Source organism: Amphiprion ocellaris, chromosome 13, assembly GCF_022539595.1.
Source record: "Amphiprion ocellaris isolate individual 3 ecotype Okinawa chromosome 13, ASM2253959v1, whole genome shotgun sequence".
In the NCBI taxonomy this organism is placed as follows: Eukaryota; Metazoa; Chordata; class Actinopteri; family Pomacentridae; genus Amphiprion; species Amphiprion ocellaris.
In genome coordinates this window covers 24,658,977-24,674,961 of record NC_072778.1, presented here as the reverse complement: position 1 = coordinate 24,674,961, position 15,985 = coordinate 24,658,977, and the positions used below count along the sequence as shown (strand labels likewise).

Below are 15,985 nucleotides of genomic sequence, written 5' to 3'. Positions count from 1 at the left end.
GGTTCTTCCCACTGGACATGTTTGATTGTTTGTCACCAAAATGGGTTTCACCTGGTCAATGAGGTTCTGTTTGGTTGTTGGTCTGGTCAAACTGTCAGGTCCCAGTAGATACATTTCTTACTTGAGCAAAATGCATTAAACCAAATTTTGGAAGCTTTGTTATCATGGCCAATAGTAAGGGTGGAGAAGCTCCTATTTCAGAGTCTAAGATTCGTTCACAGGTCAGTGCTCTTCGAAATGCAGGAAAAATGGATCAGCAGGTAGCTCAAGCCCTTGGCAGAAGTATTGACTGGGTGCAGAAGTGGTGGCAAAGGTACAACAAAGGAGGATTCTTCAATGACTCACCTCGTTTAGGACGTCTATCTGGCCTAACTGCAAGAGCCAAGGATCGGATGAGAGAGGCCGAGGGTAAAGCACACCAGTCATGCCGGTGACTTACTCGGAGGCTGAGAAATCTTGAAGAAGATGTAAGAGCTCTGTGCATCGTTATTTAACAGAAGCATTGAAAGTTTACAAGAGGCAACGTACCCCACGACTCAACAAACTGCAAGAGGAGAAGAGACTGGCTTTTGCAAAGAAGTACATAACTCTGACTCCAAAAGACTGGGAGAACTGGATATTCTCTGATGAATGCCCTCTCTACTTTTTTCCAACCCCCAACAGCCAATATGACCATATCCATACAGATGATCATGAAAAAGTATCATCATCTGAGCAACTGAACTTCAGTTCCCATAGTATGGTTTGGGGGTCTATATCTGCTTCAGATCTCTGAGCAGCACATTGTTCGTCAAGGTTTCACTGTTAATGCACAATATTAAACCAATAACATTCTAGAAAATGTTCTACTTCCAGTTTTGTCCAGGAGGAAAACATGGGGGCCTGTGACTGAACAGAACATGTGTAACAAACATTCAGAATTGGTATTTATGTAGATGGTGCCCCTGCTCACACTGCCAGCATGACTCAGCGACGGTGTTCTGAGCATCTACCTGGCTTTAAGGAGGAATGGAACCCAAACTCCCCTGACCTCAACCCAACTGAGAACTGTTTGGGAATCCTGAACATCTTTACCAGTCCACCGACCTCCATGAAACAGCTCAACTCTAGAAGATAGAACCATCCACACTCTAGAACCTCGTACATTCCATGAAAGACTGAAAGTCATGATCAAAGTGAAAGGAGGAAATACTGGTTATTGAATAAATAGATTATATTGCATAATCAATGTCTGAGCTTTGTTTTATAGGGAGAACAAAGTTTTGGGACACACTGTAAGATGATGAGATCTGGTGGTGAACAGAGTTGGTGATAAATTCTGGTCTTTTATGTTTCCATATTGTGTGGGGCAAAGATTTGAGGTGATTTTGTGTTCATTGTCTCCTGCTTCTTCACAAAGGCCAGAGGTCCTATAGTGGTAAGATAATAACCTCTGAAAGAAGCAATATGGACAAGTAAAAGCTGATTTTATTAGCAATAAAGCACAGCCTTGCTCAGTAGCAGATTTTGGCTGCTGCCTGGTCTTAATGAAAACTTCAGCTTGATGTGTTAGGAAATTTGTTCATTTCTGAAGGCTAATTTTTAAATTACTTCTGAGTGATGGGTTTCATCTTGCATGAGCAGTTCATTATTGAACATGCACTATTTCAGTGCATTTTTTTTATCCCCTCTCACAGTTTAAAGAGTTGTAGCACAGTGGTGGAAAAAGATGTCCCAAATCAGGATTTAGCTGCATTAAAATCCGTATCGGAAAAGAGGTTATTGAATTGTATTTTATTTATTTATTTTTTAATGCTGCATACTTGATTATAAGTACTTAAAGACAAAATGAAAATGGAGTATTTTACCCTATCTATGTTTACCATTTCCGTATGGTGTTTTTTTAAATATGCTTAAAGGTGCATCATGAGCTGAATAGACAGTCAACACTGGCTGACCTTTACCACCCTGAAAATGCACCAGTGACAGTTTAAAAACAGAGACTGAGACTTCCAGGGTCTCATATGAAACAACCCTGAGGAACCAATCCTGTTAACTTACAGGGTGGAGCTTTCTGTATCACTATTGTTCTTTGGAATCAGTTTCTGGTTCCAACATATATGGCTGAATCGTTCCAGTATTACAATTTGCCATCGTGGAGCATAGAGCAGTTTTTTGAACAGAGCTGAAGGTGAGCTGGTGTGCTCCAGCTGCAATGAGTGGGGAGATGTGGGTGGAGAGAGAGGAGAAGATCTGCACATTCTCTATCAAAGCAATAGTGTAGAGTTACATCTAAGCTACTTTAAGGCCTTAAGTATTTTTTTCACAGAAAAAAAATTCAAAATATGCAACTTTCATACACAAATAATTAAGGGTTCAATCAGTGAGAGTCTTTTATCTATCCAACCATTATCTATGCACCGCTTTGACCTCTGTAGGGTAGGAGTCTATCCCAGCGGACTTAAGGTGAAGGCAGGGTTCATCCTGGACAGGCCACCAGTCTATCACAGGAGAGACAGACAAACAGTGACACTCAAATTCTCACCTATGGACAATTTAGAATCCCCAATTAACCTCAGCATGTTTTGGACTGTGGGAGGAAGCTGGAGAACCTTGAGAAAACCCACACATGCACAGGGAGAACATACAAACTCCATGCAGAAAGATCCTAGGCTGGGACATGAACCGGAGATCTTGTAGCTGTGAGGCAATGGTATCCTCAGCATGTTGTTGGACTGTCGGAGGAAGCCAAAGAACCCGGTGAGAACCCAAGCAGGGAGAACATGGAAACTCCACATAGAAAGAGATCAGCTATAGAGCTGATCATTTATGACTAGATCTTCATTTGGATTATTTTGGCACACATATCAAAAATTTTTATATTAGGTAAAACTCAATCAATATAATATTCTCCTGTGTCTTTATTGAACACACTTGCACAAGTGGGCCCAGTCACTCAATTCTGATTGCAGAGCATTGTGCCTTTTCTCAGTCTTTTCTTACATCCCTTAGGACAATGATTCTGACACACAACTTTCAGGCTGGAGTTACACTCTCCGCGTCCACAGGCATGAGGGTCCGCGTGACGTAAATGATGTCATCTCACAAGTCGGACTGCTCTAATGACGTCAACGCGCAGCCCAAAATGTGGCTATCCTACAAAGGCAATAGTTTGAATGCTCAGCGGCAGTTAGCATGTGCTGAACAGATGCGTGTATGAAACAGAGTCCTGCCAGCTGACTCGACTATACCAGCGGTCACTATGGCTGCCCTGTATGCATTCAGAGTGTAATCATGGTTGTAGTCAGACCAGAACTTTGAGTGTATTTTTGACTTAAACAATCACTATTTTGTCCCCCATCTCATACACTAAATCAAAGTAAGGTCGTTTAATATCCAGTAAGAGAGGAGGAATGATTACAGCAAGCAAAACCTGTTTCATTGTTCTCAGGAGCAGCTGATTGGGTTTTTGCAGAAACGTAGTTAGTAATCTAAGTAATAACAATAAAGTAATATAACATCCGCCACAACAGTCATTCATTACACTAATTACATTTTCTATTCATCGCCTTGTCTAATGATTTGTCAGTAATTTCATACACGCTTACATGTTACGTCAGAGCACTGTGGTTGTCTCACCGTCCATAGCGTCTGTCGTGGTGACGTCATGACGCTCTCTGCTTTGACCCGCTGCTTCTGTCGTCGCGAAGAGGCGGCGCGCCGGAAAGCTACAGGGTAGCAAGAAACGAGCAGGAATCAAAACACAACTTTGGGGCCTGTGTCCGCGTTCACCCTCTACATTTCAACGCAGGGCGTCGATCGGTGTCCGTGAAGTGACTGCCGAGACACTGAGGACTTGCAAACATCTTTTTATGCGAGTGAAGTAAACGATTTGGCCTCGTCAACTTGGCTAACGTTAGCTAACGTTGGGCCCAGCTAGCACTAGCCGTGGAGCTTACTTTTCGCTAGCAAAAGCAAAACAAGGTAGGGGGGAATAAACTCATTGCATCAACATAGCAGTATGCTGTGATAGCTCACAACTCACAATACAGGTATCACATTTGCCACAATAGCCAATCAGAGAAAGTGTAAGGTGTTCAAGTTTACATTAAAGACGATTTATTTGCTAGCTAGCGCTCAGCTAACTGTCTGTAGCTCAATAACTAGCCCTAATGCTAGCCATTGCTAAGTTAGTAGGTTGAGAGGAGATCCTTTTTCATGAATAGTGTTGATTTATTTTATAGCATAGAATATGTGTCATGCACTACGTAAAGTGCAATATCAGCAGAGTTGACTAGTAGCTAAGTTGAGTTTTGTTGAGTAAACAGCAGAGGCATGAGCTAACTAGTTAGCTGCAGAGTTTGAAGCTGCAGGGACATGAGCACATATAGGTGCCAGCCGGCTCAGAAAGTAAACATTACCCTGTGTGCTGAGAAAGATCAATGTCTGTGATCTCCTCAGTTCAACCAGCAGAGCCTGATTTAACAGACACCACCGATATTTTTTATATTATTAATTACATGGTGCTGGCATTTAGCCAACGATACGGGCTTTCTGTTTGCATCTCTGAGCAGCATGTAGGTAGAAAACTGTTTACAATAGACGATGAACTGTCAGAAAAAAAACAACGCTTCAATATATCAATTTAGTTGTGCTTTTTAAATGTCCCGTAAGTACAGTAAAACACTGCACCAAACCTCTGAGCCAGGTGTTAAACTTTACATACGAGCAGTGACAGTATTTATATCATACGAAACTATGAAACCACAACATCTAGAAGCACATGCAAGTCAATCTCATGAAAAGTTCATTATTGTCCACATTTTTGTTTCAGAAGTTGGTGATTTGACTTGTTTGTTGGTGATTTTTGCAGCCTGTATTCTTGTATGAATTACTGGTGTGTGTGATCAGTAACTTTCACTTTCAGTCATTTTAGGGACAATTTTATTGAAGTAAAAGGCCTGTTGTTGAACTGCATATAAACTCAACTTAGCATTTACCAGAATTTTATTTATTTTTTGTAGTATGTGGTGATGTTATTTCCTTGCAACGAAGATCACAACATTACTTTGACTAAGTCATGAGGAGAGCAGACGCCTATGGGGCTTTCACATGACCCCTCCCTCTGCACGATTCTAAATAAATACAAGCAAACTTTACACTTAAAAATAAACAAGATCACATTAGATGTATAGATCTTTAGCTTCTGATATGTTAGTGCTGCCTTCTCTGTCCTAACCCCCTGTGTGCTCTTGTTTTGGTAGGAATGAGTGATGACCTCTGTGGTAGTGTCAGACGGTGGAGGGAACATAGTGGAGTATGTTACGGTAGTGGAGGAGCCCCAACAGGTAAGCCTGTGCGTCACCACAACTGCTCTTAGGATAGTCAGCAAAAATCCCAGGTTGTGAAAATGACTTGGTGGTTGCACAGCTGGCAGGAGGGGAACAGAGTGCAGTGAATTCAGCTCTGTGAGGTGTTTACATCAGTAGTGCAAGACCTGCATAACACATCAATGTGCTTACTGATAATGTGCAAAAGTTCCTAAACTGTGTAATCATTGTTGGGGCAAAACTAAGCCGCTTATGGGCTGTATATATATATATATATATATATATATATATATATATATATATATATATATATATATATATATATATATATATATATATATTTTTTTTTTACCAGTTTCCAAAGGGTTAGCCTGGTGATAAAGTTCATCTTTTCTGTGTTTTCCGTAAGGGATGCACTGGAGTGTTATTTTGGCATCTGATCTTTATTTACACTAAGCTTGAGTCTTTTGATGAACATGTGTGTAAATTTAAACTAAATAAATTAGTTTTAGTCAAATTTTAGTCGTTTAAGTTTTTTCAATTTTAGTCTAGTTTTACTCAACACAATCTGAAAACATTTCAGGATATTGTTCATCAGTGACGTTTCAGTTCCAAGTTTGTTTTACATCCACAGGTCTTTGAGGCCACAGTGATCGCCGTCTTTGTTTATGGTTGCTATGGTTTTGCATATTCATCTTGTCTCTGGCGAGGTTAATGAAAAAGGCTCAGTGCCTACATCCCTCTACTCCGCAGTGATGAACACATAGACTCTCCTCAGCAAGTCCATTTACATTTTAATTTCCAAACTCTGAACTGCTCCATCTCATCAATATTAGTATTAGCACAACTGCTAGCTCTTTCCAAAGAAAAGCAGCAGCATATACTGAATTCTATTCAGTTCTATTCCATTTACTGTCTGCATTCAGCATGAGAAGAGACGCTAAATGGTTGGAAAATATTAATGCAGTTATCCAAAATAATTTCTTTAGAGAAATGTCTGCATTAACTCTGGAAACTGACTAACTCCTTATTCCCGGCATCATGAAAGATATCTGACTGAAAGAAATCTTAGTGTTACACCCACATCATATGTTAAATTTGCAGGGTAACATTAGCTTACCGTGTTGTAAATGTCAGCTGCTGCCTGCATGTTCATAGTTTGACTGCTGCCTGTCATTGCAATTTTTAAATGAGTTTAATTCATCAACTCTTCTCTTTCAAGAACTGCCAGATAACATTACTGCCCGACTCATTAAGTTACTGATGCAAAGTGCTTCTTAATAAGCAGCAGTGCAACAGGTCAAACGGATGAATCCACTGAACAACAGGAGCTGCAGTGTGATTCCACAGATGATGCAGCTCACTTAAAAACAGTTTTTGTGAATTTGTGATTAGTCCATTCGCCATATTTTTGTTTACGCTTTTATTTGCTGACAAAAGAAGTAAAATCTAATCATTCTATTTTTTTGTCCTGAGAAGTTGCGATATTTAGTTTTACTTTGTTGTGAAAAATAGAATGTCAACAAATATTTTTTGTCATTGATTTATGAAGGAAATGAACGCTGAGACAAGATAATCATTTGTTAATCCCACAGCAGGAACATTTGCAATGTTACAGTAGCAAAGGAGATGTGGAATAATGTAGGGATCACTAGTTTAAAATAAATAAATAAATAAAAACATGACCAGAAATATATAGAAGTACTGTTTCATTTTTTTCTCAGGTTTGTGATAAATTAAAAATTTGAAGGTAAGTTTTTCACTTGTGCTTTGTATAGTAAGTGATTTAAAGGAATCTTTGAGGAGGTGTGAGGTAGAAGAGTGGATGAAAATACTTGTCACTGTGCCAACAAAATATAAAAATGGATTTCTAATATAGTCAAGGAAGCTGGATGGGTTGAGGAGGTCTCCTCAGTGCTTCCTGGAGAGATGAATAACAGATCTTTGTGACACTCCTATTACATTTCAAGGAGTTATTCAACATGGGCATCTTTTTTCAGTTTTATATGTCATTTCTATTAGTAACAACATATAATGAGTTACTAAAAATACAAAAAATGTTATTTTCTCCCATCTTTCCAAACTGTGGCCACTGTGAGCAGCAGCCTGCTGAGGAAGAAGAGGAGGAAGAAGTGGTCCAGCAGGAGGTAGAGGCTGTGATCGTGGAGGAAGATGTGGAGGAAGACGAAGGGGTGGTGCTGCAGGAGGAGGGCTGTCCTGCTGTAATCGTGGAAGAGGTGCCGAGTGCCCAGGTGGAGGAATGCTACTCAGCTCAGGTCCTGGTCTACGACGATGAGACGTATCTGATGCAGGATGTGGCTGAGGAGCAGGAGGTGGTCACGGAGGTGGCTGAAACTGGTGAGTCCAGGCTGGCCTGACAGAACCTCAGATCATAGCAGAAATATTGGGTTAGATTAGCGTTTCTTTTTAAACCCACAAATTAGCAAGGGTTAGTAGCGATGGTTTTCACCATGTTGACATGTTTCGACTTGTGACATGTCAGCAAAATGAACATAATCAATCTAGAAATAATGGGGATCACTGTGGTTATCACCTTTCTCCATAAGCCAGAGCTTTCCCCTTCAGGTGCCCTCCATCAAACAGGGCCTTTAAAGCTTCATTTGACTCTTCTTCTGCACAAAATAACCAATGACATGTCACCTACTTAATCCAAGAGGAACAGGAGCTTATAATGGAGAGGAATATAAAATGTATTACGGTGAAAAGTGCTGTTACTGCAAATGATGCAAGAGAGGAATGCTGGCAGAAGATTGTTCATCATTTAACATAGTGTATTCATTTACCACTCAGTGAGTCTTTATGCAGGAGCTTCTTTCTAATGTCACAGCTGTGTATTAGTGCTCTAAAACTTTAACCATCATGAATTTATATGTGATGCTGAAGAAGTGCATTCACTCTTACACTGTCCCCTGACTTCGTTTTTCTTTTATTTGACTCTGAAATCGGCACATATTAGAGAGAAGTACTGTATAATTGAGCTGCAGTTGTTGATGCAGACTGCCCTCTGCTGGCAGGAACAGTGTCAGACCGTTCGGGTCACATTACAGGAAACAGGAAGGGAGGAACAGGCTGCCTCTACAGAACTCATACAAGGAAATAAACATTTCAAAATAGTTGAGGTTACAGATGTGCCCCATGTACCCTTTTGTCAGCACAGATAGGATCTATGTGTTGTTTTTGTTTCTGATTGTTTCTGCTCAGTGAGCATGTGCCGTTTGCAGAGGTGTACCTGCTGACAGTTTTTTGTCTTCTCAGTGGAGATGTCGGGTCATGACATGGTGTGTTTTGACAAAACGTTTGAAGCAGCCGAGGCTCTTCTTCACATGGAGTCTCCTGGAGGACTACACAGTGAACGCAACACAGGTGAACACACTGACTACACTGCCTCCTTCAGTAGACACAGGAAGCTAGGAGTCACTCTGAGTGTCTGTTTTTCTTGCTAACTGGTCAGATTGGTTGGAGATGTGTAGTTGCTTTATCCTTCCTTAATGGATCATTCACCTATCATGACTTTGACATTAATAGAAAAACATGCATTTTAAACACATTTTTAACTGTTAAACCTGAACAGATGGATATTGTTCAGCTCAGTGGCAGTCATCCTCTGAGACGGTACAGTCTCACAGCAGCTGATCGTCCATGACAGGAGAGAGTTAGCCATGAGTCAGGTTTGATTACCTGCAGTCTGAGTAGTAGTAATGGACGGGTTGATTGTAACCCGCACATCCTGCAGGTCATTAAGGTACAATTAGTAGAAAATGTCACAGCTTTGGGCATGTTGGGTCACCTTTCCAACTAAGTTGCAAGTAGCAGCTCTAAGTAACTTGCAAAAACATTGCTTGTTGTTGGCTAGGCTGTGATTAGTCCGTGATGGTGATGTCACATTCTGACAGACATGCACACACATCCAACGGTGCAGCTTCCTTTTATGCCTTGGATGTCAATAAGCCAACAAGAAAAGCACTCAGAGAATGCAGTACTCCACCAAGGCTGCTCAGTATATTGACATTATTGTATGAATTCCATCTGTGTTCCGTTTTTGAGTAATGTTGTGAACAGAAAGACAGACAAACGTACGCTGATCGTCACATAACTCCACCACATTTCCTGGCGGAGTAAAAATGACCCTGTGCTGAGCACAGGCATCTGTTATGCATGTGTATGTTATGTACGGATACCGAATCACATGACCTCAGTATGTAGTAGAATTGATGGGACTCAGAAACACCCCTACAATTCACTGCCAACATCTAGTGAGGTGGTCCTTGTGTCATTTCTAACCTTCCCTGAAAATTACATCCAAATACGTTATTCCGTACACCGAACATCACATAACTCCACCGTGTTCCTTGGTGGAGTAATAAATAAGTACCCAACAGTTTTTGCTGTAGGTGTTTGGTGTGAACTGGGAGTGCAGCAGCTAGTTTGACGACATTAAGCTTTACTAACTGTTCTGCTCTCAGCTGCTACGATTTTGCAGAAATTAAGATTATGTAACCTTAAATGGCCCCGTTTGCTTTGTTTTGTGGAAAAGTCCCAAATATACTCAATACTCAAAGGTTACAGATGTATTTAGTCATTACTTTATTACACAGTTATTAAAAACAATTGTAATCTGGAGTGAAGGAGAAAACAGAATAAAATGGAATAGTAACATCAGTTCTGATTAAGACATCCTGCAGTGGGCGTTGCAGGTCTGAGTTCTTTGACAGGAAAGGAAGACATTTGGGTCTGTACATTCATTTCTTGTGAGCTGGAATATAAGACCCCTCTTTCTGTTTGTCTGTCAACGGAATAAAGAACTGATTCTGAATCAAACCACAACACCAAGGAATGGGGAAATTACCCAAGATTCCCTTGGAATACAGTGGTCCCTTCGCAAAGTAGTGACCTTACATTTATTTTATTGTTTATTTCTATTTTAAGGCTATATATACCCTCCCCACACTCGTAGAAACACTTCCTATGCTCTTAAACACTTTGTACACTCTTAAACCTCCGTAATTTTAACAACATATACAATTCTTTATGGGTTCTGACCAGTGACTATACTACAACTTAAATGATGAAGATGAATTAGCTGAGCAGTACAGATGAAGATGAGACGCACGCACAAATAGTCCAGCACTGCTTTGTAACAGTGACTCGACACTTTTCAGGTACATAGTAAAGCAGTGTCATTGTAGAGACCAAATTCAGGATCCTTGGGAAATTCTCCCCTCATAATCCAGCCTAGAAAGATAATGGTGGGGATGTTGTGTTTTGTCTGACTCCAGCAGAGGATGTGATGATGGAGACGGTGGTGGAGGTGTCCACAGAGTGTGGACCCATAGAAGAGGAGTCCTTTCCCATCCCTCCTGATTGTGAACCTGCGGCTAAGAAGAAGAGAGGAGGTAGTGACATCACAACACATGATGGTGTTTTATTTCGCTCAAATTCCTCATTCCTCATGTGCTGTTGCTCAAGTTTTTCATAATACACAATTTGTAGCTCTAAAACATTCAAAAAACAGTGTTAGTACTGAGCTCAGGGTATTACAGCTTTGAGACAGTGGTCTGAACGTTTTAAAGCTGCTGTTCAGTGCAGTATCTGAAGTGAACACCCTCAAAAACTTTGTGACGATGACTTCAAAGTTATGTCATCAAAGTGTTTCAGTGCAGTATTAATCTAACGACAAAGATATCAACAACGTTTAAAAATAATCCACACTTACTGGTTAGCTTGGCTGAGTATGTGATTGCAGGTGGTGCCCAAATGGTGGCTTCCTGATGAGTCTCCCACAGGGAATTCTGAAAAACTCATCTGTCATTCGTCTGTTTATCAGAATGATTTTGACCTGTTGTGTGTCTGGTTGTGTGTTTGTGTGTGTGTTGAATGCAGGAGGACGTAAGCCCAAGACACACCAGCCTGCTTCCAATGGCTCCTTTGATCTGGGGATCAAGAAAAGGCCGAGGGAGGGAAAGGGTTTGTAACCTCTGTCTCCTTCAGTCTGAACTACCTGCTGCAGTTCACAGCTGTGTTAGAATGTCTCAACATGACCAGGATATTCAGCACGGGTCTCTGTTTTTTGTTCCTAACAGTGGAAGTACATTATGCATCGTCTTTCTGCTTATGTACTAAAAATGTAACCACATTTGGATCTATCTGCTTTAGATGCTTATTACAGCTTTGTGCTTTTGGCAAACTGCTTTATGAGCAAATTAATTCTAAGAGATAAGTGTTAAGCTAACTGTTAGCTGCTGTTGGGAGCTCACACATATTTGTTCTCTTTGCCCCTGTCAGCACATCACCATGAAGATAATGATGTTTTCCAGAGCTTTAGGATTTATTGCTGTTGTGTATTCTGTCCTTCAGGCAACACCACCTATTTGTGGGAGTTCCTGCTGGAGCTGTTGCAGGATAAAAACACCTGTCCCAGATACATTAAATGGATGCAGAGAGAAAAGGGCATCTTCAAACTGGTGGACTCCAAGGCTGTGTCCAGACTGTGGGGTAAACACAAGAACAAGCCTGACATGAACTACGAGACCATGGGCCGAGCCCTGAGGTTAGCCTGTCCTCTCCAGCTGATACTTCTCAACTCAGTCTGTCGCTGTTTGCAGCTTTACCACGACAGGATTATGCAGTAAAGTCCAAATTATAAAATGATTCAAAGTTAACAGTATGAGATAAAAGTAAAAAATATCAGATAAGAAGTTAATTAAAAAGTGACAACATGAGATTACAATTCTTGTTGTGCCTGGTGATAACACAGCTTTGACGTTCTTTCTGTGTGCAGGTATTACTACCAGCGCGGCATCCTGGCCAAAGTGGAGGGTCAGCGGTTGGCCTACCAGTTTAAAGACATGCCCAAAAACATCCGCGTGATCGATGACGATGAGGAGGGCGAGGAGGTGGAGGACAGCGAGGGCATGGTGTCCAGCCAGCACCTGGTTCACCAGCAGGGCCCCGCAGGCCTCGGCACCAACTCCCCCGCTGCCACCCAGCCACAGCAGACCTACGTCACCGTCATCCCCGGCAACGCCGCCACCAGGTCTGACGAGTCTGCTCTCATTTGGACATCATAGATCCTAAAGAATTAGTTTGCTCCGTTCCTCATCCAGGCTTAACCTACCATGTAGTTCTATTCTGAAACAAAGTCAGCATAAACAGAGAGTTTATAAAATGAGACTGGGTGAGAGCTGAAGTTACTGTTCCTGTTGTAAACAATATCTGTTGCTAGTGGGATCCCAGACTGACTTTTTCTAATGATAACATTACCACAGGGGTTGATTGATTTATTTATTTATTTTTCAGGGCCAATTAATAGTAATAAAAGGGACTGATAATTCAAACTACATATATATGGTGGAAATTGCGGTTTTAGAATTAGCATTAGCCCTAACAGACACAGTTTTATGAACTCATGGTATAAGTACACCTACAGTTAGTGCACTGATGACCTACAGCATGTCTAGTATTGTCCCTGAGACGGTGGCTTTTCCATGTGTTTTCTCCTCCAGGTCAATCCGAGCCATGCCAGTGGTCATGACCAACTCACTAGGTCAGGTGACGTTGAACTCCTCCCCCATCCTCACCACCACCGCAGGCGTCCCAGTTACAGTAGCAAACACCTCCGGCAGCGCTCCCCCCAAACTGGTGATCCAGGCTCTGCCCACTGTGCTGCCTGCTAGCTCCAAAGCAGGAGAGAAGATCACCATCATCACCATCCCAGCCAACCAGCTGGCCACGCTCATGCAGGCCAACCCAACAGGCCAGGTCACGCAGCTCATCCAGGCTAAACCTGTTGCTACACAGCTAGCGCAGGCCGCCGTTAAACCGCCGTCTGCTGCCCCCGCCGTGCAGCTAGCGGCAGGCCGGTCGGCACCACAGCTCATCCTGGCCAAACCAGCTGTGGTGGCCCAGCCGCTGCCGCAGCTCTCTGTCCAGGTGAGCCAGCCGCATTCTGCCCATCCCAAAACCCCCACCCAGCCCCAGAAGCCCTCCAGCGGCCAGCCCGAAGCAGCACAATCAGGGGCAGCAGCAGACGCCCCGCCCCCTTCAAGTCCACCAGCAGCATCAGCAGAAACCCCGTCGTCCTGAGAGCCCTGTCCTGAGCAGGGGCCGCTGAGGGGGGAGGAGGGGCAGGAAGTGACTGTGGACACTGCTGTAGAAGTGCAGAAAACGTGCCACACCTCCCCCCATGTCAGAGCAGAGCCGACTCGTGATTGGCTCACACTGTCAGCCTGATGCTGGTCTGCTCTCACTGTGGAGCTGCTGAAGCCCCACAGAGGATCAAAGGGACTGCTGTACACACACACGCACGCACACACACACACACACACACACACACACACACACACACACACACACACACACACACACACACACACACACACACACACAAACGGATCCCTCAGAGCTCAGAAGACATGGGCTGCCTTAGATTGTAAATGAATTAAGTCCTTTTGTAATCAAACCTAATATAAAAAGCCTGACAAGACTTTGTTGTAAACAAAAGTGTAAAAAGCATTTTTTTGATACTCAGCAGGTATGTATCAGTACAGATGTAGTTTAAATTCCTATTTGTTTCAGTCTTCAGTGGGTTGTCTGCAAAGTTCTGTTACTCCACAGCACTGTCACATTCTCCCACTCTTCTCTTTTTTACTGTTCCTAAAAAGGGAGTAAAATGAAATCTGCGTCCAGGTAAAACAACTACATGGTGTGCTCCACATTTGAAGTATAATATACTATTTTTTCTTGTACTATCTGTGTATTGAAGTAGATTTTACTGAAATGTGTATTATAAAAAATGACAAATGTTAATTAGAATTGTCTGAACTCGTTTCATTCAGCCGTCTGAACAACAGGTAGCACGTTTTGTACATTGTGGAAGAAATGCAGCCGTTGGATGAACAGGAGGTGAACGGTCGGCCACAGAGCCACCATGCTGGTGCTGGTTAGAGCTCATCAGTATCAACAGCTGTGCAAAAACTTCTGTAGAAACAGCAACTTTGAAAAATATTTTATTTCGTCATTTGGCAAATTTGAATGGTTTCAAGAGTTTAGGAGACTACACCACACATACTTTTTCATATGGAAACAGATTTAGCTCTGGACAGATTTCTCCAGAGCTAAATATAAAATGTAAAATAAGTGATTGCAGAAATGTTCACCCCTTTTAAAGTGACTCACCTAATTTAACATAAGTGCAACGACTCGGTGCTAGAAGTCACACAGTAAAATGGAGGTGATCTGAGGTCAGTGAATGTGTCTCAGTGGTTGTATAAAGACTCCTAGAAGGTCCAGTCTCTGGTGAATCAGAGGTCCTGGATAGAACCACATCATGAAGACGAAAGAACATCGCAAGCAGCTCTTTGAAAAGGTTTCTGAAAAGCACAATTTAAGGGTAAGTCAGGAAACTCTCAACGTCACTGACAGTCCCTTGAAGTACAGGTTAATCCCTTGTTAAGAAATGAAAGGAACATGGACGAGTGATGGAGGCCACCAAGACACGTCAGACTCTTCTGAAGGATTAACGAGCTTAAGAAGCCGAGATGGAGAGACTGCAACAACAGCAGTTCTTCCTAAGTCAAAATTTGATGGGAGAGTGGCAAAGACAAGGCCACTGTCGACAATAGCTCTTACAGTCCCAAAGAACCTCCTTCCAGTTTACTTCAGTCCCATGTGCCTTCTGGAGGCACTGAAGTACACTGGAACGAGGTTCTTTGGTCTGATGAGACTAAAATTGGGTGTTCTGGCCATCAAATTAAATGCTGCACATCATGACAAACACTGTCCCCAGTGTGATGCATGGTGGTGGCAGCATCATCAAAATTTGTAATTATGAAGGGTAAAATAAATGGAGCACAGTATAGGGAAATCCTGGAAGACAACTTGGTACAGTCAGCAAGAGACCTGGTTTAAAGACAAGATAAATGTTCTGGAGTGGTGAAGTTGGAACCCTCCACAATCCAATGAAAAATGAGTGGCTGGACTTAAAGGGCTGTTCACTCAAATCATGTGCAACCTGATGGTTTTGCCAAGAAGAACAGAGTAAAACTGCTGTGACCAGATGTGCAGGGCGGCCCGAGACCTGTCCAAAGGTGCATCAGGGTGAATATTTAAGCAATCACTTATTCTGCATTTTAGAGTTTTAATTGATTTACATTCATTTGTAGAAATCTGGTTTCACTTTGACATCAGAATCCTAATCATATAGGAGATATAATGTTGAGATGCAGCAGAAGGAGAACACTTCCAAATGGGGGAAAACCTTTCTCTAGGTGTTGTTCGTGGTTTTCCAGAGATACACGCCTCATACTGTAATTCTGACTCACTGGCTCATAATTATGACAGAAGATTGAAGATAAACTGCTTTTATGTCCTGCATGGTGGGAGGCAGCAGTGACGTGAGTCTCGGAGGAAAGAGATTTTCTATTTTGGATGATGTTTCATTTAATGTCAGAAGTCGTCATTTGTGACTTCAAATCTAAGATTGTCATGGATTCAGTGAGCTCCAGCTCCAGCCCTGTTTTCTTACTCTTTATTTATTTACAGTTTGGAAAATGAAGCACGCAGAATGTACTAATAAAACTTTAGTTTTGCTGTGTACCACTGGATGTACTGAATGACTGATAATAAGGAAAGCATAAGAGGCAGCTCATCTGACGTGT

At 42.1% G+C, this 15,985-nt stretch overlaps 1 protein-coding gene across 2 annotated transcripts; it reads left to right on the top strand.

Moving 5' to 3' along the window:
* Window positions 1–3,665: 3,665 nt before the first annotated feature.
* elf2a (E74-like factor 2a (ets domain transcription factor)) lies at window positions 3,666–14,135 on the top strand. Of its 2 annotated transcripts, none has more exons than XM_023276042.3 (9): window positions 3,666–3,963; window positions 5,244–5,327; window positions 7,412–7,667; window positions 8,586–8,693; window positions 10,610–10,723; window positions 11,211–11,294; window positions 11,685–11,877; window positions 12,109–12,363; window positions 12,833–14,135. In XM_023276042.3, the coding sequence occupies exons 2-9, from the start codon at window positions 5,253–5,255 to the stop codon at window positions 13,410–13,412; spliced, it is 1,665 nt and encodes a 554-aa protein (XP_023131810.2). In that variant the 5' UTR covers window positions 3,666–3,963; window positions 5,244–5,252; the 3' UTR covers window positions 13,413–14,135. The 2 variants fall into 2 exon arrangements, with proteins under 2 accessions (XP_023131810.2, XP_023131809.2); XM_023276041.3 differs by having other exon boundaries at window positions 10,607–10,723.
* The last annotated feature ends 1,850 nt before the right edge of the window (window positions 14,136–15,985 follow it).